The 25,623-nt window shown below is 37.5% G+C and overlaps 3 protein-coding genes across 4 annotated transcripts; all 3 read right to left on the reverse strand.

The window, feature by feature from the left end:
• Window positions 1–1,715: 1,715 nt before the first annotated feature.
• LOC115982132 lies at window positions 1,716–4,974 on the reverse strand. The gene is made up of 4 exons (XM_031104650.1): window positions 4,226–4,974; window positions 3,417–3,657; window positions 2,483–2,600; window positions 1,716–2,295 (listed from the first exon to the last, which is right to left on the reverse strand). The coding sequence occupies exons 1-4, from the start codon at window positions 4,843–4,845 to the stop codon at window positions 2,204–2,206; spliced, it is 1,071 nt and encodes a 356-aa protein (XP_030960510.1). The 5' UTR covers window positions 4,846–4,974; the 3' UTR covers window positions 1,716–2,203.
• Window positions 4,975–8,425: 3,451 nt separating this feature from the next.
• Window positions 8,426–9,581, reverse strand: LOC115981031 (heavy metal-associated isoprenylated plant protein 8). Its single transcript, XM_031103221.1, has 5 exons — window positions 9,573–9,581; window positions 9,328–9,487; window positions 9,044–9,225; window positions 8,848–8,935; window positions 8,426–8,715 (listed from the first exon to the last, which is right to left on the reverse strand). Exons 1-5 carry the CDS (start codon window positions 9,579–9,581, stop codon window positions 8,426–8,428), a joined length of 729 nt encoding a protein of 242 aa, XP_030959081.1.
• Window positions 9,582–22,803: 13,222 nt separating this feature from the next.
• On the reverse strand, window positions 22,804–25,312 carry LOC115981835. Of its 2 annotated transcripts, none has more exons than XM_031104218.1 (3): window positions 25,238–25,312; window positions 23,867–24,587; window positions 22,804–23,271 (listed from the first exon to the last, which is right to left on the reverse strand). In XM_031104218.1, exons 2-3 carry the CDS (start codon window positions 24,482–24,484, stop codon window positions 23,056–23,058), a joined length of 834 nt encoding a protein of 277 aa, XP_030960078.1. In that variant the 5' UTR covers window positions 24,485–24,587; window positions 25,238–25,312; the 3' UTR covers window positions 22,804–23,055. The 2 variants fall into 2 exon arrangements, with proteins under 2 accessions (XP_030960078.1, XP_030960079.1); XM_031104219.1 differs by having other exon boundaries at window positions 25,152–25,271.
• Window positions 25,313–25,623: the final 311 nt, after the last annotated feature.

Below are 25,623 nucleotides of genomic sequence, written 5' to 3' on the forward strand. Positions count from 1 at the left end.
TTACTGTAGTTATACAAATGAATACTTTAGAGGTTATTTAAATTGAAGGCAGTGGTTTTTGGTTGAGGAAGAGAGATGAATAGAGACAATAATAAAAAATTGACAATGAAATAATATTATGATGAAATGTAGTGTAAAATCATATAATTGGGTTTGGGCTGTGACAAGAAATGTCTATCAACCACACATATTTCATTCCTTCGCCAAAAGAATCAGGAAGGTATGAAAACACTATTCCCTCAAACAATGAGGAAGTTATCCCCGTTTAGAAAGTACGTTTGTTTGTTGTTCGCAGATAGCCAGCACAAAACCTAGGAGCCGAACACTCTTCCCCCATTCAGCCGGAGTCCTTGTGATTTCTTCTCTTCCCCCTTCACTTCCGAACATCCCCCACCAAAGGTATCATTGGGTCACTACCATTCTTACTAAAGCCGACACCTTGTAGAGATTATGAAATTTTTGCTTCGAGTCTAGCGATCGAAGACCAAGAGCTGCAAATAATGAAATTAAGCAAAAAAAAAAAAGTTGACTTGCTTTCCAGTTGTATAATCACGACCAAACTCTTTTTCATAAGGATTTCATTATACGAGCTAAACCTGTGGAACTGTTAGGCAAAATTCTGTAGTGCAAGCCAAGCACTCCTAAAAATTAAGGTCAGGATACATACATAGTCCATTGACTTACTAAAGGATTTTCCATGCTTAGAATTAGAACGCTAGAAATTCTTCTTTTTTTTTTTTTTTTTTTTTTTTTTTTTTTGAAGTCAAACTCAATAATGAATACTTTCATTCAAACATCAGTACATCAGACTTTAGAAGATAACTGTTGCTTGTCTTCAAGCCATATCTTGTCTTGGTCTCCAAACTGAGCATGCTTAGCCACCAAATAGGCTGCTCATTTGCATCTCTGAAAGCCTTTGAGAAAACGACCTCTGAGAGAGATTGTGCTCCTGCCAGAATCCCTTGCATCAAGTGACCGAACTCGGACCTATGATTCTCACCCTCCATTACAGCTTTTTAAATGACACTTGAATCTCCGGACCTATGATTCTCACCCTCCATTACAGCTTTTTAAATGACACTTGAATCTCCAGAATCCCTTGCATCAAGTGACGAACCCAGACCTTTGATTCCCACTCTCCATTACAGCTTAGTAGATGACACTTGAATCTCCAGAATCCCTTGCATCAAGTGACGAACTTGGACCTATGATTCTCACCCTCCATTACAGCTTTTTAAATGACACTTGAATCTCCAGAATCCCTTGCATCAAGTGACGAACCTGGACCTTTGATTCTCACTCTCCATTACAGCTTAGTAGATGACACTTGAATCTCCAGAATCCCTTGCATCAAGTGACGAACCCGGACCTTTGATTCTCACCCTCCATCAGAGCTTTGTAAATTACACTTGAACCTCCTTCTGCTATTTATACAGCCAAATCCTGCATCGCTTGCAAAAAGACCAACCCTGCTTCCATAGCAAAAGCTTCAATTTCCACCACTTGAAAAATGCCCTCTACCCAGTCAGAGTTTATATAAATATATATATATATATATATTTATATATTCAAATCTCCATTAGAAACACCCAAAAATGTTATTTGACCTATAACACCACCACAAAAACACTAATAAATGAAGGGCGTAGTGCAATGCAATGCTAATCAGGTGACTGTGCCACAACACTGCATCGAGTATGGACCATTCAGTCTTGTAAACCGAGTCAAAATATGTTTTACTATGGTTCTGTTGATTGCATCAGTCAATATAGAAGAAGCCACAACACCAAGATTTAAAAAATAAAAATAAAAAATCACTTCTATCATTGCAGTAACAAACTCCAGCATAAGATACAACAGAAAGGCACTATTCTATCTTGGACAAAATAGACCCTAGACGTACAATGCACACCCCCCCCCCCCCCCCCCAAAAGAGGAAAAATACTCAACCACAACAATAAAAGAAGCCGGTGAAGAATACTACTACAGGTTGCTCAATTGCAGACATAAGACCTACTAGTTAGAGTCAAAGCCGATTCTAGCTATTGCTAACAAAAAAATGAATTCTATGCAATGAAACTCTCCTTGTCACCCAGAAAGGAATCAGAAGAACTTGATTGCATCTGAAACATTACAGGAAAAAATAAATGGAACAACTACTTCTACTCAAACTCTAAGCCACAAAACTGCAGGACAAGTATCCTCAAAGTACCATTGCAACCTTCTCCTGGGAAACATAAGAAGAAGGATGGGCAATCAGGGGCTCATAGTGATCAGCTCCAGCGCCACACCAACCTGCAAGTAAAACTGCAATGCTTAGCCAAACTAAAAGATAAAAAGGAATGAACAATGGTTGTGCAGTTGAACCCAAAGGATTCATGGGAGATTGAGATTCATAAATGATTGAATGAGAATCAATCACTACACAAATGCTTGTACATAGGCAACAATGGAGTGTAACACAATGAGATGGCTCCATTACCTGTTCCTTTCATGAAAAGGAAAAAGGGAAGTTCACAAATTTGACTCCTAGGGCGATGTGGGAGGAAGAAAACACAATTTTCTTCGTCAACCATTGCATCTGCTCCATGTGCTTGCACCTGCATGAAATTAATTAATACAAGGACACTTAAGGATAACCAAATGCACCTACATAGAGCAGATTTAAAATAGAAATGAGTTTGCCAAGATGACCAACACCAGATACTCAAAATGAGATGTTAATAAGATAAACTGAACCAAACACACCCTTTTACTTGCCATCAATGTTTATTATCAAAGGCAGGGGTTGGTCATCTTTAGCAATGAGAACCATATGCACCCATATAGAGCAGGTTTAAAATAAAACGCATTCACCTAGATCAAGATGACCTACACCAGATACTCTGATACTCAAGAATACACTTCTGTAAGACAAGTTGAACTAGATACACACTTGACATCAATGTCCATTCTCAAAGGCTATCTACGTCTCAAGGCAAGCACCCCTAACAGGTTACTGCTTTTCACAGCAACACTCAAAATCACAATATGAGCCGATGCATGAAAACAAGTGCAAGACATTAGTAACTATGAAAACTGGTGCATAAACATACTATTACTTTTTTAAAAATTGCAAATATCACATGACAATCAAATCACAAACATAATAAGATTTTCATACTGTTGGAGCTTACAAAGAACAAGATTATTGATCATACACACGCTTTATACATTCCAAATGCAACATTAAAGATATGAGACATAATATGAAAACTTAGTATTATCAGATATACCATGTTATAATTATAATGTACAGCTGAAACAGGTCCAAAGCAAGATTTATAATCAATTACCAAATATCAATATCCCAATCATGCAATGAAGCTGTAAGAACGAAAAATAGAATCAATCTAAGAACCAAATGTTCTCCTTACCACATAAATCTCCCTCTTGAACTCTGTTGCAAGACACTCTATTGCTATATCATCTCCAAAAGCTGCAGCATGACCTTCCCTATTCTCATCTACAGTTAATAAACCCTCCTCAGTATACTGCAAAGTGATGATATCATATTCATCATCAGATGAACCAGAGATCGACATGTATTTCGCCCAACTCGGACCATCATTCACCGGAACACATCTCTCTTTGTAAATAGACTCCGCCGCCATTTCTCTACAATCAGTAGTAAAAAAAATCATTACAATAAAGAACACAAGCAAACTACATGCTACCAAATCTTCAAGCAACAACATTCCCACTTCAAGAACAAGAATTTACTCTCTACAACGCAAAAAGGAACCCCAAATGTGACAAATTGATAACAATCCCACTAATTTGTTCATTGAGACTTAATTTAAAAAAAAGTTAAACCTTAAATAATCTTCTTCTTTTTTTTAAACAATTTTTATTTGAGAAAAATCTTAAAATTTGAAAAAAAAAAAAAAATCATTTGAGAAAATCTTAACTTTTTTTTTAAAAAAAAAAAAGATCTTTTATTTGAGAATATCTTAAAATTTAAAAATAAAAATAAAACTTTTATTTGGGGGGGGAAAAAAAGAACTTTTTCAGTTTACTGCGTTGAATTTTTTTTTTTTTTTTTGAAAAATGAAAAATCAAAGATTGATAAATGTTAGATTTGATTTCTTATCCAAGAATTGGAACTAGCAGATCCAAGAAATGTTATCCAGACAAACAGATCTAAGACTTGAAAAAAAGAAAAAGAAGAAAAAGAGATCTATACCTTTGCATGCCGAGTTGAACGAGCTCGTCAATGGCGGAATCCAAAGACAAGCGATCTTGTTTGTCAGCCAACAACTTGACCTCCTGAACCACATGGATCCCCCACCCGCTTTTCAGATCCGGCGCGTACATATGCTTTATCGCCTCCTCTATTCTCTCCTTCTCCTCCGCCTTCGCCGATCCGAAATCCTCCATGAACCTCCTCACCGTCCGCCTCCTCAGCTCCCGCGCGTCCTCCCCACGCGCCTCGTCCTCCTCCACCACCTCCGCCTCCGCCAAGCCCATCGCCTTCTGCGACGCCGTGAACAGGCAGTTCCCGTCGGACGAAACCTCTCCTCCGTGCGACAGCCGGAAGACCACCGACGCGGAGGAGCCGTCCTGCGGGTGCTTCCACAGGACGCCCTTCGCGTGCAGCCTCTGCAAGTGGCGGCGCTGCTGGTCCTCCAGGCCGTGGACCGAATCCCATTGGTCCACGAGATCTACGGCCTGGATTGCATCAAGAGCAGTAGTAGGTGGAGGTGGCGGCGGTGATGGCGGCGTTGACTTTTGGTCCTTCCATGGTGACGATGAATTTTGAAATGCCTCTGCAACGGTCGAAGAATCACAGAGCAATTTCCCCATTTCCCCCAACTTTTTCTTTTTCTTTTTTAAAATTTTTTTTGCAAAATTTATTTTCTTTTTTATTGTTCTTTATTTTTCTCTTCTTTCTTTTCTTCCTCTTGAATGTGGAGGAGAGAAGAGTTGCAGAGAGGAGAGAGAGAGAGAATGGGGTTAACGGATAGATGTACGAAGCGGGAGAATTAAGCCACGTGGATAAATCATAACGTTTATATGACTATTCTGGCCGCGTGTTTGTTTGCGTGTGAGAGAGATGCTTACGTAAGCCTGTGGACCATCACCGGCAAATCTGAGCCAGGTAGATATATGTGTATAATATTGTCCGAAACATAAAATAAAATAAAAATACGAATTATACCTTCTTCTTTTTTCTTTTTTTGTTGAGAGGAATTATACCTTCCTTTAAAAGTTTGGTTTTTTGTTATTATATTTCATTTTGATTCTATAAATTCATATTTGTTATCGCAATTAATTTTTACTCCATTTCATTTTTTTTTTTTTAAGGTTTTAATTGAGGAGGACAATTAATTGTGACAACTAAATTTGAGACCAAATTAAACAAAAATGAAATTTGCCTTGCTAAAAATATGACAATTAACCAAACACTAAAGTGTATAATTTGTATTTTTTATTTTATTAAAAAAGTTTAATAATTCTTAGTACTAAAAATTTTAATTTTAATAGTTAATAGGAGTTATAAACTAACAATAAAAACAACTCTTAAGACCAAAATAAACCTTATAAAATCAAAATATTATATTTTTAATAAACCTAGAGAAGCATACAAGAATTCACACCCCAAAAAAACCTATTTAGATAGCAAATTGTTATGATAAATAAATAAAAAAATATATTAATAATTAAATATAGGGAAATGTTAACAAATATTATGTCGTGCTTGTTAAGGTTTCCCTAGTATGAGTCCTATATAATAATAAAAAATGAGATGAATGAAAGAAAAAGATATAAAACTACTTATAAAACTGAAAAAAAAAAAAATGACATAAAGCTGCAAAAAAGACAAAAACAATTGTCAGAAAAAATTCAAAAAAAAAAGTTGAAAATTGCTAATAAGACAATAAAATTTACCCTTAAGTATAAACTAATAAAAACCTAACAATTCAAATTATTATAAAAATATTAGAAAAGTAACATTATATTCTCTTTTTGTTGAAAATAGCTAATAAGATAGTAAAATTTATCATTTTTTTACAACTCTCGCGCATGTTGCATAGAATAGATTGTGAGTCTACTTTTACAACTCATAACATGGCATGTTGGCAACCAAAATAATAATAATAATAATAATAATGCTAGAAACATATAAAATAATTCACAGGGTTTACCTAACACCTTAACTACTCACAGCTTAAAACATGACACATTATAACACAAAATTACGTCATTTTATGTCTTCCTACTATTAATGGACAAAATAATTGTACAAAAAAATTAATGGACAAAATAATTACGTAAATAGTTGTTGTCCTTGTATTGTTCTTTTTTGCCTAGTACCGTTTTATTTAGTATTTTATTAAATTCTCCACTAAACGCTGGTGTTGGTGATGGCATTGCCAAATGGAAACCCTTGTGCCTCCCAAAAAAGAAAAAGGGTTTGGTGAGAGTCTGGTCCTCGATAATGTCCCCTCTACAGTTCGTACAGTAACCAATCAGGTGCTGACAGCTCAGTCCAGACAACGTGAGGTTTGTCATGCGTGCGGCTACACTTGGGCAAGAGCCGGCGCTGGTCAAATCTCACGCAACATAAACCACTATAGTATATTTTATTTAATTATATATTATTATTAATTATTAATTACTATAACGGTAACACGATTTTTAAAACCCAAAAGACGTTAGAATATTTTATTTATTTAATGCTACAAGGATTCTTTTACCTTTGGGTGAAACGGTTTTAATTTCTTTCTTTTAATTTTTAAGAGCATAAACAATTAATAAGTAGCTTAAAAAAGAGAGAAGCTGAGAAGCATAGTCATTTTTGGGGAAAATTTATCCTTACCAAATAATCGTAAATTTCCCCCCTCTTTTTGGTCTTACATGAGGATTCTTTTTTAGTTATTATTTTTACAAAAAGTAAATTATAAATTATACATTTAAAGTTTAAGATTTAAGAGTGTTTAGATTTTATATTATAAAATTTTAGAATTTGAAATTTTTTTTTCCTGAAAATCTACTTTCTACTCTTTTTACATCAGTAATTTCTTCGTCCATATTTTCTATTAAATATCACATAAACTTATCACATTATTTTTATTATGTCGTGTCATTTTATTTTTATTTTTATTTTTTAAAGCTATAAAAATAATGTGGCATCTATTTATTTGAACAAACTAAACAAAGAAACAAGTTTACGTGGCACTTATCGAAAATTATAAACAAATGACGATTGATATAAATGAAATAAAACTTCAAATTATAAAATATAAATGTTAAAGTTTGAAGGCATAAAATCTAATACCCACAATTTTAAGGATGAAGTTTATAATTTCACGTTTCCCCTTTTTTTTTTTTTTTTTTGAGAAACGTTTCACAAATAAAGAAACATGACCTAAACTCCAAACTATGAATTGATGGCCTTGTGGTTGTGAAAGAAGATGAAAACTAACCGATTGGGAAATCAATATTTTGATAGAAAGATATTAAAGTCCTTTCTTGTGTTTTATATAGCAAATTTAGTTGGATAAGGAGAAATACGAATGATGTGGCTCATAATTTATGTAAATGGCGTTATTTACTCAAAATAAACGGGCTATTAAATATACTACCGTAGGATGTTTATTGCCTCATCAGTTTTCCACAAAGGCTAGTCCTTAGAAAAGGATCATTGTAATTTTAAGTTTTTCTTAATTAAATTGTCCTACAATTGAAGACAAAAATTACAGGATGGTTTGAAAAATATGAATAAAGAGACAATCACTTCATAAAAAATTTTTGCTAAGCCCCAGGATTAATCTTATGAGTGCAAAATTGGTTTTTTTTTTTTATTATTATTATTTTTTAATAATTATAATCAGAAATTGGTTATTCTTAACATATGAGCCTTGCTCATGTCCCTCTCAATTGAAGGATTTGAATGTATAACATAAGATCTGCAAAATTTTATATATATGCTTTGGATATGATTGCAATAGCTCTATTTTTTTCATTTTTAACTAAAGTGGACTTTCTATTTCAAAGAACTGTATAATTAGGGTCAATGAAAATGAAGTTGAGATAATAGGATGTCAAAGATGTGATTAATCATTGCAATGTCCAATCCACGATTGATGTCACATTGAAGGTTCATATGCTGTATTGGTGAGCTTCACAATATTTCTACTCAGAAAATTCTATCAGAATGTGATATAATTCTTCAAGCACAGCACAGTAGTTGTTATTATGATTTAAAATAAAAATAATCCTATAATCCTTGCAACATGTGGGGGTGGGGGGGAATAAGATTAAATATAAGAGAAGAAAAAATTTGAGTCTATCTCTACCAAAAAAAGAGAGATAAAGATGTGATGGAAGAGATTTCCTTTTCTTTTCATATATTCATTCCAGTGATATAATTAAAAGATTTTTACATGATTGAACATGAATAAACATTTTCATCACTAAACATTTGATTAGGATAAATATGTTGAGCTGAGTATTGGGGAGGATAATAGAAAACATTAATTCCCCCTTCTGTGCCTTTCTTATTGTCATTGCCCTTGCCTTGTGATCCTACTTTCTCTCCTTGTTCTTGCTTCACAATCTCTACATGCTTCCTCAGTCGCTTCTTGATGGATTCAACAAGCTTTGGTGGATCAAATGCGCCTTTCACAATCACTCTTGACGTTTCCTTATTTGTTTCCACATTTAGAATTCCTATTATGCAAATTTTCAAAGAAAAAAGAAATACATTAACTTAATGTTTCACCCCAAAAAAAAAAAAAAAAATTCTCAGTTTGGTTTTAGAATTTCACTTAAAAAAGGAACTAAATAGAGATATTTACTTACCTTTCATTCTCTCTATACATTTCTTGATATCATTTGCACAACCTTCACAATGCATGTACATTTTGAGCACTACAACCTTCACTTGAACCTGTACAAAGAAAAGTAAAAATAAGAGAGAAAGCACACATAACCTATTGACAAATGGAGAAATATAATAGATTTTTGAAAGAGGAAATTTGGTGCAATTGTAATAGACCTCTTGCTTCTTTTCTGGTTCTTTTTTCTTATTTTTATCCTCTGGTTTTAGTTTGGGAGAGATAAGCTCAACATTTCTACTGTATTTCTTCTGAAGTGTTTGTAGGGCTTTCAGTGGATCAGCATTTTTCCCCTTCACAACCACCTTGCGATTTGCACTATCTATCACAACATCTTCCACTCCTAATCATTCATATATGCACAAATTTAATTATCAAAATAAATAAAAGAACAAAAGACACACACACACATGCACACATATGAAGTGAATCATTCAAACATTACCATCAAGTCTTTTCAAGCATCTAGAAACTTTTTGACAGCATCCTTCACAATGCATGAACACTTTCAACACAATTTCTTTATTGGAATTTCCTGTATTTTTCTCTTCCTTTTTTTCCTCACTTTTCATCTCCTCCTTCTCCACTGGCTGCTTATTTTTTCCCTAGTGAAAAACAAGAAATTTCATTGCCATAGAATAAAAGTATTGACAAGTATAGAGATTGACCAAAAGTGAAATGGTTTCCTACCTTTACCATTTCTTCTCTTCTTAGTTAGGTTGTGTTGGTGCCAATTGCCACGTTTTACATGGAGTGTCTTCAAACGAAATATAAATAATACTCTATAGTACTGCTCTCTCTTTCTCCTCTCTCTTTTAGGCAATTCTCACTAATATTTTTCAATTAACTGTCTTTCCACAAAGAGAGATTACAAGACAAAATGCCATTCACCAAAAATGGACGTCATCAACTACAGATATGGAAGCTATCAATTGGTTTTTATAATAATAATTGTTATCAATGAATCATAATAGTTTTCAATGTCTTTTCATTTACCTTTAACCAAATGGGTGAAATAGCATAAACATGTCTAGTTGTTTCCTACATATATAATTGATAAAGTTTCCATTAAAATAGGTTGAGAATAGAGAAACTAATAACAAATTAAGAGCTCTCTCAAAAAAAAAAAAAAAACAAAAAAAAATTAAGAGAGATTTACATGCCTTCTTCATAGTTGACAAATGCTTCTAATGATTTGAAAATGTGGTAAAATAATTTAAATCTATATATTTGTCTGCAAAACAAGTTCTAAAAATTACAACTTTTCAATCTAGCTTAACATATAACACTCAATTTAGCAGCAGATAATATTCCCATGGCTTAAACAAGATCCCATATTCCTTAGGTTAATAATAATTATAAACAATGGATCATAATTTTTTTGATTGATAAGTGGATCATAATTATTATTGGGAAGGGTCCAATTAACCTTTTCAAAAGACTAGCTTCTTCAAGGTCATTTTTTTATTCCACTTTAATGAAATGGTTGAGTGGCATATGAACGCCTCTTTGTTTGCTTAGGCATATGAACGCCACTTTAATGTAATGTTCATGTATGAGTATATGATATCTTGATTGCTTTAATTACTTTAAATGTTAATAAGTTGGCTCCTCCTTCATCAGATTAAATAAAAAACCGTTTTCGGTTTTAATTACTTGTTATTAAGTTAATATAAAATCATCTCAATAATCATTCGAACAGTAGTTGTCATCCTCACAGTAGCAAATCATAATAGGGACTCTATATATATTAGAGTAATATCCAATTGTATATAAATTTACATGAAGGTTTGCCATTTTTTTCTTATTCTTTTATTTTTATTTCTTTTTTGTAGCAAAATAGTAAAATACATACTTATATTTAATTATTTTTGGTTCTGAAATCCATAAGGTATGTCCAATAATTAATAGCTAACTTGAACAATTTATTGACAAATTTTTGTATGAATAATTGTACAAATTATCTTATTTATTCTATGATTACTTCTCTTAGTTAAGTTATTTAATTAGTAAGATTATTGTAGGTTCCAATTAGTTCAACTGGTAAAGTCTCTGATGTTTGAATAAGAAATCTGGGGTTCAATCCCTACCTACACCAAAAACTGATTGGTGTCTTGGTCTTGTGATAAAGAGCTATTTATCATCATAAGCGAACGCCATAAGTTAAAACTCTCTCTCAAAGAAAAAAAAAATAGTAAGATTATTTTATTGGAATTCCACAAAATGATCCTTAATCAATTATAATTGTAAATTTTGACTTACAAATAAATTATATAAAAATAATAATTACTTTGAACATTGGCCCCAAATACTTCTTTCCTATCACATTTTTATCTCTCTAAATCTTCCATATTCACTTGTTTATTAATTTAAATCATGTTCATTATACATTGATAAAAACTCCATATAATATTGTAGACACCTCATTTCGCCCTTAATTAATTTAACCTTGGAGGTAAAATTTTCCTTTCCCACACAAAGGGCACAATTGTAATTAAGCCGTTAAATCTTCGATCATTCTTCATAAATCTTAAGGATTTCACAATCATAGTTGTGCGCACCGGAAGTGGGACTGTTGGGCTCACAACTTATTTGTAATGTGGGTTTAGGATTTTCTACTTCGGGTTGTTCTCGACATAGAGACTCAACAAAACTGCTCCTCTCTCTCTCTCTCTCTCTTCTTCAATCACTCTTTTTCTCTACTCTCTATTTTCTTGAGAACCTTTCAACAACCATTTCCTTTCCCCAACTTCTCATATTTATAGCTTTCGATTAGTGGAGGGATCATTATTACTGCCATAGTTAGTGCAATCAATATCATCAATTGTAAGTGGATGGTTAGGTGGGAGTGGAATGTGGTGAAAGTGGCCTCGGAACTTGATTCCAGCTCCAGCAGGCATGCCTGGCAACGGTGTTTCCTGGGCACTGCCGGGCACACTACAGATGGTGTATCTGGACGTTATTCTTTCTTTAGTGTTTGGGAATTATTTGTCGAGCAAGAATCAGGTGGCAAAACTTGGGCCTACAGTTGGTGTGGGTTCAGACTAGAGTTTTAGGTAGAGAGGGATTGGGGCCATGGCTGCTGGGCCAGAATTCAAGGCCCAAATGGATCTGGGTACCTTGGTGCCATACGTTAGCCCCCCCCCCCCCTTGATTCATGCCCGGCTATTGGGAAGAATCAAGGAGTCCAAAAGGCACTTACGTTTAATTAGGTTAACAAGTGGAAACATGGGCGGTCTCAAAAATCCATTAATGCGCTCTCAAAAGGCGTGTCGTTAGGAGCCGTTTTGGTTTAACCGTCATCATTGTCTAACGGTTCGTGAACTAAGGCAGCACGCATGTCAGTTGGTATAGGCATCTGTAAAGTTTCTTCGCTAACTGAGCCCCATTATGGTTGATTGGACGCTGCTCGTTCTCCTTCGGCCTTTATAAATAACCCATCACAAATCATTTTTTCACTTTTTCACTCTCCATCCTCTGAATTTTCTCTCTGCCGAGCATTCATTTGTGCGCTTATTCATCAGTCCAGAGCCCTCTTCTTCCTTAGAGCCCAAAGTAAGTTTTCTACCTTTCCCTTTTACTTAAGCTTTCTTCTAGTTTCTTCCTTCAATCCCAAACTTTAAGATGGGTTATGCTTTCCTTTTGAACTCTGTGGCATCTTTAGCCATATTTAGGCAGAAGTTTGAAATTCCTGATGAGGTGGAAGTGGCGTATTTCCACGAGAGCGAGATTGCTCTCCACAGAGGGGAACAAACTGCTTTCTTTCCCTTGATGGCGATTCTAGAGGGCGGGGTTAGGTTTCCCATGGACCCTCTCTTACTCAATACACTTAGATATTACAGACTTTGCCCCGACCAATGTCTCCCCAATTTTTACTGGGTAGTTAGTTGTGTCAATAGGTTAAACTACACATTCGGTTTGCAATTAAACCACCATGATATAAACCACATGTACAGTCTGTGTGGGAATAAAAGTACAAACTATTACTTAAAGGTTAGAGATACGCGGGTACGGCTGATATTATGCCTGCCTGATTCTAATAGGAATTCAGCAGGGGAGTTCGTCCGGGTGCGTGGCAATTGGTTTGCCGGAGACATCCCTTGCCCCCTTTCACGGCGTGAAATGGGTTTGTATTAATTTCTAACTTAATTGTCTTTCCACTTATGGTTGTTTTATTTATCTGAATACTGACACCATGCTTCATCTTATTATACATATATTTATTATTATTTTCTTTTTGTAGACGACAAAGTGTTTATCCCAGACATCAGGGTAGTTCACGTCAGGGACCTGAACTTTGTTCTTCGGTCTGAGATTTTTGTTCATTGGGACAGGCAGCTCCGAGTATCCCATCTGATTCTCGAAGTCGAACCTGTCTACTCTACCTGGCAACCTTTCAAGCAAGCGTTTTTGGTTGACAGCCCCCTCTTATCATACATTGACGTTCGACATGCAAATTTTCTTCCGCCGAAGTTTATAGTGGGAGAAGCTCGGGAGTTGGGTAGGCGATATACTTGTTCGGACGAGCTCGTGCTGTTGTGGGACGAGTGAGCAGAGCGCGTGTCCCAACATCTTCGAGAACTTGCTCACGCACCTGTTGAGGAAAAAGCTCTTATCCAAGAGGAACCCACACAACCCGAAGAACTTGCTGAACCCGAGGCTCCTGCCCAGGCAACTGATCAACTTGCTGTTGATATTACTAACCTTTTTGATACCGAGTTTGATTATACTGGAGATATGGTGACCCGGAAGACCATGACTATAGACCGTTTTGTGCCTAGTGCAAGGCAGGCCATGCAACAACAACCATCTCAGGTCCAAGGTCAAACGCCTCCCCCTCCACCTCCTCCCCTGACCGGACGAACCCGAAAGAGGCAACACATTGCCGATCATACTTCTACCGGTCTGGGAGATACAGTGACCCGAACTCCTCCCCAGCCATCCGACGGTATTGTCATTCAAGAGCTGCAGATCCAGGTCAGGGCGAGCGTGGCGTCCTCTTCCCAAGCAGCGCAGGCGTGGCAGCCCAAGTTTCAGTTGGACGGCAAGCCGCTCCCCGTGAGCACTTGTGTACAGGTTTGGGATAAAGGTGAAGGGGGTCGTGTTGCCCAAAGTTTGGTGCACGACCTCCTTCTACCTGAGAACGTGCACGCCTTTGAAGAGGGGACGGAGGAATCCATGGGAAGAATGCTGCAGTGACACACTATTGCGGTAATCCTTCATTTACTGATTCCCTACTAACCCTTAAACGTATTTATTATTTTTCATTTATCTTTTCCTTCACTGCCGTACTAATCCTTGTCATTTCATTAAGCTACTCAACTGGCCCACATCTTGGATAGGCGTGTAAAGGAACTTTCTGAGGATGTTGACCGGGAGAGGGCTGCTAGGGAAATAGCTGTTAAAACAGCAAAGGAGAAAATAAAGGTTGCTGATACTGCCAAGAAGAAAGCTGCTACCGCGGAGAAGGCTAGGGTGCAGGCGGAGAAAAGGTCCGCGGAACTCTTGGTGAAGCAAAATGAGACGGATCTTAAGTTAGCTGAGGCAGTAAGTCTGAACACTGCTCAAGCTGAGGAACTTGCCGACTTGAGAGCGGCTTTGGAGGCTTGTGAGGAAAAATGGTACAACGAAGGATTCGCAGACGCTGAGAATTCCGCGAAGCCGGTTGTGAATCAGGCTAGGAGGTTGGGTTTTGAGGCCAGTTGGTTTGCTGCTTTGCAAGCCTTGGGGGTCCCTGAAGATTCTCCTCTAAGGGATCCCAGCCAAATACCTTTCCCAAGCTCAAATCCAGCCGCGCAAAACCCCCCGGTGCCTATTAACGAGGAAGAAACGGCTAGCATGAGAGAACTGGTGGAACAAATTGATGCCCATGTGGAGTTGGATGACATGGAAGCCACCAGTATTCCCCGTGCTGGTGATCAGCCTGGTGGGGACCTCCTTCCTCCAGCAGCAGATCGAGACAGCCGTCCAGACAGGACCTGCCGACCCAAGGACTTGATTGCTAAACCAATTCCCCATTGCTTATATTTATTTTGCTTGTCTTTTAATATTCTATCCTTTTTAGTTAATTTACCTATGTCACCGGGTTGTGGTGACTAAACAATTGCTTTGTTTTCCAGGTATAACTCATATGCGGTCACCGAGTTTGGTGACGAAACGTTGGTTTTATTTTTCTGTTGACTTTGTTGGAATAATGATTTGTTTGCCGAATATTTGCTTTGATTAAACTCATGAATGCTTAGCTACTGCTTTGTTTTGAGTTGTCTTTTTATTTTTATTTTTATTTTTTTTTATTGTTACCCCTTTTCTTTTTGCATGTATGACCGAGGATGGTTTGTAAGGTAGAATAAGTCAAGCCCCCAAATATTAGAAATCTTACTCAACACATATTTGCCTTCTTAGGAAGATGTACGGAAGGCCTCCACCTTCCCGGGAAGTAAGTTTCTGTCCTTAGGATATTTTTTAATATAAGGTTTCCACTTGCTCGGTGATAGTGATCGAACCTAGAATCAAGTTGTTGTCCTTAGGATATTTTTTAGTATAAGGTTTCCACCTGCTCGGTGATAATGATCGAACCGGGAATCAAGCTTCTGTCCTTAGGATATTTTTTAGTATAAGGTTTCTACCTGCTCGGTGATAATGATCGAACTGGGAATCAGGCTTTTGTCCTCAGGATATTTTTTTAGTATAAGGTTTCCACTTGCTCGGTGATAGTGATCGAATCAGGAATCAGGCTTCTGTCCTTAAGATATTTTTTAGTATAAGGTTTCCACTTACATGGTGATAGTGATTGAACCAGGAATCAGGCTTCTGTCCTTAGGATTTTCTAATAGAAAGATTCCACCTGCTTGGTGATAGTGATCGAACCGGGAATCAGGCTTCTGTCCTTAGGATTTTTTTTTTTAATATAAGGTTTCCACCTGCTTGGTGATGGTAATCGAATCGTGAATCAGACTTTTGTCCTTAGGATTTTCTAATAAAGGATTCTACCTGCTCGGTGATAGTGATCGTACCGAGAATCAGGCTTCTGTCCTTAGGATTTTTTTTTTTTTTTTTATACACATTATCCGGCAATACTAAATAAGTGATAATAAAATTGAATACAATTGCAATGAGAAACCTCATCATCATATTAGCCAATGCGATGTACAAATTCGGACTTACACTTCCACACACGGATAGTCAGTGATAAAACTTCTTAAAATTGTGGACATTCCATGGCCAGGGAAGTGGCCTCTCGTTAAGGTCTTCTAAATAGTATGCTCTTGCGCCCGCTATGGCAAAAACTCTGTACGGTCCCTCCCAAGCTTGAGCTAACTTCCCGGCACTTGCATCTCGCATATTCCCCACAGCTTTTCTCAACACCAAGTCTTTTGCACTGAATTCCCTAGCCTTTACATCTCGATTGTATCGTTGGGCAAGTTTCTGCTAGTACTCCGCCAGTCATATAGTTGCTGCTTCTCGACACTCTTCCAACCAATCCAAGCGTTCCACCATTAACTCATTGTTTTGGACGGGGTCAAATCTTGCAACTCGTGCACTGCAGAAGTTCACCTCGGCCGGTATCACGACTTCTACTCCATACATTAAGGAGAACGGAGTCTCCCTTGTGGACCTTCTAGGGGTTGTACGGTAAGCCTACAAAACGTTAGGTAGCTCTTCTGCCCACCTTCCCTTTTCCCCATCCAATCTTCTCTTCAACCCGTTCAGGATTGCCTTGTTGGTCTCTTCAGCTTAGCCATTGCTCTGTGGATACGTTGCAGTGAAATACCTGTTCTTGATGCCAAGATCGCCACAAAAGGCGCGAAAAGCTTTGCTGTCAAACTGTAGCCCGTTGTCTGATATTAGTGAGTTCGGCACTCCAAATCTTGTGACTATGTTTTTCCACACAAACTTCTTGACGTCTACATCTCGGATATTAGCTAAAGCCTCGGCTTCTACCCATTTCGTGAAGTAGTCAACTGCTATTAACACAAACCTACGATTGCCTTTTGCCCGGGGAAATGGACCAAGAATATCTAGCTCCCATTGTGCGAATGGCCATAGACTACTGACGGGATTCAAATGACCTGCTGGCTGGTGAATCAGGGGAGCGTGTTTTTGGAATTTCTCACATTTAAGCACATATTCAGCTGCATCTTTCAGCATCTGCGGCCACCAAAATTCCTGTGTCATCGCTCGGTGTGCCAATGAGCACCCCCCTACATAACTGCCACACACCCCGTCATGCAACTCGGATAGAAACTCGTTTACTTTCTCGGGGTGTAAGAATGAAAGGTATGGTCCTCCAAAAGACCTCCGGTATAACTTGCGATCTGCTGACAGCCAATACTGGAAAGCCACTCGACGGATCTTTTTGGCCTCTTTTTCATCGTTCGGAACTCGATCCTTGGCCAAGAAGTCAATGATCAGGTCCATCCAACATGGCTTGGTTGCTGAAATCATGGCGACATCGACCCCGGCCATAATGGCGTTATCTGCTATACTAATACTTGGCTCTAAGCCGAGGCACCTCCTTGGTCATTGACAAGGCTAATGTGGCTAGGGAGTCGGCGTGTCTGTTCTGTGCCCGGCCAACTTGGGTCACCTTCACCATATAGGACTTGTTAATGGTTTGTTTTACTATCTGCAAATAGGCTTTCATCCGAGAATCCTAAGCTTCAAAGCTGCCTTGGACTTGATAAACAACCAGCCGAGAATCAGAGTAAATTTCTACATCCCGGGCACCCATGCATAAAACAGTCCTCAATTCGGCAAGAAAGGCCTCATACTCGGCCTCGTTATTAGAGGCTTTAAATCCCAATCTAAAGGAATGCTCCAACTGTATTCCCTCCGGAGTAATTATGATGATTCCGACATAAGACCCCATAGCACTCGAACCACCGTCCACAAACACTCTCCATGGGCAATTCTCTACCTGACAGATCACCTTCCCATCATTTTTTGGAGAAAACTCTGCAATGAAATTAGCAAGGACCTGGCCTTTTATCGAGCTTTGTGGTCTGCACTGTATGTCAAAGGAACCTAGCCAGGTCCCCCATTTGGCTATTCGACCCGTGAAGTCCGACCTCTTTAACAATGACTGTAAAGGATATTCAGTCAAGACGAATATAGTATGAGTGCCCGGGATGTAGAAATTTACTTTGATTCTCGGCTAGTTATTTATCAATCACCCTTAATGGCGGCGAGAGAGGGTTCCCTTTTTGTTGGGCGCCATGACTGGCATCCCGGTTTCTAGAGTCTACTACGAACTCTTTCAAATATCCTGCCTTCACCGGTTGCTCTAGGTGATCTTTTAATACCCAGCACTGCTCGGTGGTGTGCCCCTTATCTTTTTGATATGTGCAATACAAATTTTGATTCCTTCGAGATAGGTCACCCCCCATCTTGTTCGACCACTTGAAGAACAGTTTGTTCTTGATCTGATCTATGATCTTGTATACTTGCTCCTTGAATGCCACGTTCACCCCCCCCCACCACCCCCATTTGTGCTTCCAGTTCCTGCATCCTGAAATCCTTCCTTGGTCTTGGGGGAAAAAGGCCCTGCCAGGAATGATTCAGCAATGGGGTCTTGCCCTTATTCAGTTATTCTGCAACTGATCGTCTTCGAGGCATTTATACTTCTCAATACGCCTCATAAGTAGTCTCATATCCTCAGGAGGTCTTTTCATCAACGACTCCCGTAGTTCAGAGTCCTCGGGCAACCCCATTCTGAAAGTGCTTGCTGCAATCTTCTCGTTACCCTACCAATTTCGTTATATAGCTCCCAATACTAGCCAGCATAACTCCGAAGGGTTTCACCGACCCTCATCTTTATGGATAGCAATGCATCCACCGGTTGTGGCACCCAGCTGCATGTCACAAACTGAGCATCGAATTCCTGGATTAGCTCGGCAAAACTGTGAATGGAACATTTTCCCAACCCATTAAATCATCTCAATGCCGTAGGGCTGAGACTTGAGGGAAACACCTTACACGTTAGCACATTGTTGTGTGTGTGCAAAGACATCATATGGATATAATGATTGATGTGCTCTACCGAGTCCGTTTTCCCATCGTAGGAGTTAAATGATGGCCATGTAAATCTGCTTGGCATAAAGGCCTGTTCAATTTCGTTTGGGAACGGCGACCAAGCTACTCTTCGTAAGGCTTGGCTCATAGCGACCATAGCAGCGTTGTAGGGCTGTTGCTCCTCCGGGGAATCCGAACCTTGGTCGGCATATCCGCGTGAACGTGAATGGGCCCGACGTTGATGCAACTCTCGAGAATGGGAGCGGTTCCTGCGTTGACGTGATTCTCGGGAAAGGGAACGATCCCGGCATTGACGGGAACCAGACCGGCTGGATCCCTCCTCACCTCAATTTCCCATGCTACCATCCCTCCTTTTTCGGTTATCACGGTCCCTTCTCTGGCGCTAACCTCTTGCCTCCAACTCCAAATCCCTCACTCGTTTGCGCAACCGCTCCAACTCCTAGTCTTTCTCGTCAAATTGCCCGTACCTTGAGGCACCTGACATTGTTCAGTGAGTTTGGTCCGACCCCTCCCTAAGGCTAGACTCTTCCTCTCTTCGCTCGCGCTCCTTATCCTCATGTCTTTTCTGTCTTCTCTCCTGCCATGTGGAGTCCCGAGAAGACCCCACAGATTCACTCTTGATGTGGCCTCCTAAACGTCCTTTAGACATTTTCCCGTGCGTGAGTCTTAGTCGAACCACAACTTCGTAGGATAGCCCCACGGTGGGCGCCAATTGTGTGCGCCAGAAGTGAGACTGTTGGGCCTAACCTCACTTGGGCTTACAACTTATTTGTAATGTGGGTTTAGGATTTCCTACTTCGGGTTGTTCTCGGCACAGAGACTTAACGAAGCTGCTCCTTCTCTCTCTCTCTCTCTTCCTGAATCACTCTTTTTCTCTACTCTCTATTTTCTTGAGAACCTTTTAACAACCATTTCCTTTCCCCAATTTCTCATATTTATAGCTCTAGATTAATGGAGGGATCATTATTACTGCCATAGTTAGTGCAATCAATATCATCAGTTGTAAGTGGATGGTTAGGTGGGAGTGGAATGTGGTGAAAGTGACCTTGGAACTTGGTTCCAACTCTAGCAGGCATGCCTGGCAACGGTGTTTCTTGGGCATTGCCGGGCATGCTATGGATGGTGTATCTAGATGTTATTCTTTCTTTAGTGTTCGAGAATGATTTGCCGAGCAAGAATCAAGTGGCAAAACTTAGGCCTGCAGTTGGTATGGGTTTAGACTGGAGTTTTGGGTAGAAAGGGATTGGGGCCATGGGCCACGTTGCTGGGCTAGAATTCAAGACCCAAACGGATCTGGGTACCTTGGTGCCATACAACAGTGATATGTAATGTGCCTTAATCGGACAATTGGATTGGAAAATATAGGAAAATCAAGTTTCAACAGCTAATATGCATTTACCTGATTGAGACTAAGCTGTGTGGATTTTTGCTAATTAATTTTGATTGGAAACTAAAATGGCTAATTAAAATTAATTGAGTGAAAATTTGTGATTAGTTGAGTCCATATTTATTTATGTGACTTAGTGCATTGAATCAAAATTGGTTATCAAACACTAAGTGATAATGTGATTTTTTTTTTAATCAATTATCTCAAGAAAAATCATTTTTAAACATCATAATTATCATTCCAAGATATCCAACATCATGAACATCACAATTGTTTAAAACAGTTTTCTATTTTAATTCTAGTATGTCTTTTTGATCTAAAAACCTCAACATCATTTGCAAGAGCCAAATATGTTGCAACATCAAAACTTTCGTTCAAAATTAAATCTTGTTGCAAATCTCAAAACCTTTTTAAAATCTTATTTAAATTCGGATCTATAGATTAACCTTAATAATCTCCAATTTAATGTTAGATCTAGGAATTCATTTGTTGACGTAAACTCAAAGTGTTGCTTTCATATGCTCAATTACAACTTTAATTTCAAAATAAAATAAATTTCAATTTCCAATATTCCAGTTTCAATTTGATGCAATGCATTATATGTCTCAAGTGCTATGCCATGTTTGTTTGAAGGGAAATGTAATGGGCTGTAATATTCTAGAACACCAATTTTTACCAAATAGGATAGATGCCTAACCCATTTTCACCTTGTAATTTAGTCCCTGAATCTAGTTCTAGGGTTTTAGATTAGTGCTAATTCAATGCAACTTTTTTACTTTGATATATAGAATGTAACTAGGACTCAAAGTCTCGTACTTTCTTTAAAATGTAACTAGGGCCCAAAGCTTTAAAATTTCTATCAAATGTAAAAAATTTCAATTATTCAATGAAATCCAAATATTCAATTCAATTTATTAAACAAGTCTAAAATTAAAGTTCAAGCCTAACGTTATTTATAAACAAACAAATATTAATGAGTTTTTTATCAAGTCAAATCCAAGCTATTTATGAATGACTTGGTTTATTTTATTTATTGTTTCACTTCAAAGTTACTCCTAAAGACATTAGGAAGTGCCAACTTAACCGATGAGTTATCAACTTCTAGTAAAAAATTTCTCAAAAAAAAAAAAAAAAAAAAAAAAAACTTCTAGTAAATAATTGTCTTCTCGTATTTTGATAGTTGTAGATTTAACCGGGTTAGAAGAAATAACAATGATGTGGATTATAATTTATGTATATGGGTTTATTTATTATCAACGTATATGTTGGGTGTCTATTGTCTCAGTATTTTCCATATCGCTAGATCTTGGGAAAGGATCTCTCTAATTTTATGTTAATTCTTAATGAAATTGTATTATTATTGAAAAAAAAAAATGACAAAGCTTGAACATAAGCAATGAGTTATGTGGATGTCGATTATGGATTACGGGCTTATGTTTGTTGGTGGCCGAATATGCTGGAACTCTTACAGGATATTGTTGTTCGATGCTTCTATCTAGCACAAGGCCATTCGTCTTAGAGGACTCATTACTGTCCATTTTGGTTCAGCTTTTTGGGCCCAAAATGCACGTTAGCCAACCCATAAAGCCATTTGTCTTTGAGGCCTTGTTAACTATCCATTCTTCAGCTTTTTGGGCCCATAAAGCACATTAGCCAACCCAAAAAGGTTAAATTGTGTGTTTTGGTGAAAAATTTTAAATAAGTGTCCCTAAACGTGTTTTCTTACATTTTTGCGTGGCACCTGCCAAGCGGCAATTGCAAAAAGCAACAATCGCTTTAGTTGAAACTAAAATATTGCCATTGAAAAACTGTCCACTTCTCCTAAATTTACCCTCAGTTTTTCTGTAAAACCCAACTTCACCCTTTATTATTCTAAAGATAAAACACACTTTAATTTCAGCTAATCTCGCGTCTCACTCCTCTATGCTTGTCAAAGGCAACGACAGAGCACACCTGGTGACACAAAAAAAAAAAAAAAAAAGAGAATAACACTCAGCTTTTTTAATTATACTATCTTTATCAAATACTTTATTTTTATTTTTTTTTAGCCCAATTTCATACCCCACTTTTTAAAATTGCAACTTTTTTTTAATCAACTTGCATGATGTTACATTCAGAATGCAATTCACTTGGCAGAAAATCACCGTGCAAGAATAAAACCTACTGATATGGATATCACAATATCAAAGAAATCCTTTATTTGATGGATATATCTTTGTAGAAAATTCACACTACTGCAAATGCCTCTAATATGTTAACAAAACCCATGTTTTAGATAACTTTATAAGGGGTATGTGAAAGCATTAGAGGAGGGAGTGGCAATGGTATTAACTATTGAGCCTCTACCAAACAAATAGCTCCTTTGCTTGCCTAAATCCACTTTCGGAATCCAGTCACGTTCCAAATGCTAGCTGGTATTAACTAGGCCATGCATTGCATATTAAGAAACATGCAATCTTGTGTTTTCTTTTTCTTTTTTTGCTGAATAAGAAACATGCAATCTTGATCAAGAAAAGAATGGATCACTAATAAGCTTGGCAATGATCACGAGTCTTGCTGTCATAATCATACATACAAGTAGCACAGATATATATTGTCGTGTTATTTGATAAGAAAATAAATACTGATTTTGCATTGCTGAGAAATTCTTGAACCTTACTAGGAAGTGGAAAAGCACTAATCTGCCTTCTAGAATATAGTTTTGTTCCTTCCCAAAACTATATTCATACTACATGGGACCAAGCAAGAAAAGCACTAATCTGCCTTCTTATTATCTGTTGGCTGGGATTTGTTAATAACTGCAGAACGCTTGTCTTCCGCAGTCTTGGCATGAATCTCATCCCTTTCCCTAAAATACCTCTCAAAGGCCCTTGGAAGGAATCGTGGAATCAAAAACCCGAACAGGTTGATTGAGAAATACACTAGATTGGCAACTGCAAGGCTCCTCCCGAACCAAAACCAAGCAATGTTCTACACCACCAACACAAAATCAATCAGATCATTAACTCATAAAAGAGTAAATAAATTTAATGAGAAGTAGTTCCTCTTGAAAAAAAAGTTGGAATTTGGTTTTAAGGAGTAAGCTTTGAGGTTGGAGTTGAAATTGGGAGCTTTTAGGGGAAAAAAAAATATACAATTCATTGTTCACACTTCATGAATCCATAATTTTGAAACACTATTTAATATAATTTTTCATGAATCCATAATTTTGAAACACTATTTAATATAATTTACAAAAACTCAAGCTTTACAAGTACAAAAACTTTCTGCTGACCATTGGTATGGTTTATTGGCACTTAGTACCTAGTGGCTGAAGAGGAGGGGAGGGGTTTAAGTAGTAGCTAGTGTAGACAATTCTAAGCAATAAGCTCCAAAAAAAATAATAATAATAAATCAATTAATTAAAGTACTAATATATTCTACTTCCTAGAGCAACGCCAAAATGCCAACTGGCACAAATTTACAATATAGGATAGAGAGAATTGATTTCATAGTTAAAATTTTATCTCTTAGAATATCTCAATAGAACCATTTCAAATAAGGAGTATTGAGAAACAAAAATTACCTTAAGTTGGGCGTTTGCAGGCAGTGTTTTGTTCACCCACACGTCCTTTATCCAATCAGCGATTACAAAGACCCTCCGAACGGTATAGAGCAATGGAACCAATGCTCTCACTGGTGGTGAAAACAAAGACAACCCACTAATTATGTTCTCAGTGAGTATCTGAAAAGAGAGTAAGAACAAGTGAGGTGTTGCTGATCGAACTGCATGTTCATCTCCTCTAGCAAACCCACCCAAAACGTATGCCAGGGGCAAGAAAAGCCCTATTGTGGTTCCCACAACCACATAGAACCTAAAGAATCTGCTTCCCTGGAAAATTTCCTGTGATCCAGAGCTGACACTACCATGGGCAGGGAAGACCAAGCGAGAGAGAACTAGAAGATAGGCTGAGGCAAAGGCAGGAAAGACTAAATCAAGAAGTGGGACAAGACCACTAGCTGAGAAAACCATGATAAAGGCTACGAGCTGGAGCTCTATTACACGCAGTGATCCCATTACACCACCCATCACAGACTGTTGCTGCTGCTGAGAAATTGGCTTTTGTTGGGGTTTTGTTGTTTCAGAAGTGGTGGTTTTGTCAGGCTCCGATCGAGGAGCCATAGAGAGAGTTACACCCGACATTTTCTAATTCCTTGGCTTAAGTGTATTGTTGTTGTTTCTTGCTTAATTGATTTGGCTGCTTTCTGGGATTCAAGACTTAGAATCTTCTTGTTGTTATTGAAACCTGAGAATAAAATTTTGCTTGCAATATTATTATGCTACTGATGTACATGGATGATAATAAGATTAAAAACAAGAGTTGGTACAAGCACAATATGGGATTGAAAAAGAAAATGTCCTAATTGTTTAAAACAAGGATATTATTTCAACAGGCAAAAATTAGGGTTGATTTATGACTCATAAAAATGGAAGCCACCATGAATGGGTCAAGTTGGAGACACAATTAAAGGTGCCAACCAATCGTTTCTAAAAATTGACTAACCCCACGTAAGAATTGGCATCTATTACTGATACTAGACAAAATTTAAAAAGAAGGAATGTGATCCAAACAATAGTTTTTTTTTTTTTTTTGAGAAGGATGATCCAATCAATAGTTGTTAACAAAAGGGTACAACACTTACATCAAGAATGCTACATCAACATCATACTAATCAAGCAAGAAATTCTTATAAAAAAAAAATCAAGCAAGAAATTTAGTGACTGTAAAAACAAAAGGCAACCGGAAGAATGAACATATATATATGTATCAAAATTATACCCACTAGCTTTAACAAAAAGAAATTATTACCTTTTTTTAGGGGCAAATAGATAGAAATTTAGAAATAGAAAGAAATTTAGACCCAATAGAACCAAAAACGAAAAAATAGATCTTACAGATGCAGTGTAAGAACACATATGATTCATTCAACATCGAAAGCCCCGAAAGAAAAGATAAGAAACAGTCATGGGGGAGGATTTGCGTTAAAAATAACACAGCGGGTGGTGACTACTGCTTTGGATATTTCAACGTGGGGCTATAGTGGGGTGACACGTGGGTGACACTCTACGTGGGGAAATTATGGTCCCACACGTGCAACTTCTACGGCTATGTGCCACGTTGGGCATTTCACGTTCTCTTTTGGTCTCTGCTATAGATTGTACAACAATAATGCATTAACACAATTAAAAAAAAAATCACAACTTTTAAAGCAATTGATAGATAAAAAAATAAAAGGGCGAATGAGTAATAGTTATGTCCACCGCAAACAATCAACGACTCC

The sequence above is a fragment of the Quercus lobata genome, chromosome 3, assembly GCF_001633185.2.
Source record: "Quercus lobata isolate SW786 chromosome 3, ValleyOak3.0 Primary Assembly, whole genome shotgun sequence".
In the NCBI taxonomy this organism is placed as follows: Eukaryota; Viridiplantae; Streptophyta; class Magnoliopsida; order Fagales; family Fagaceae; genus Quercus; species Quercus lobata.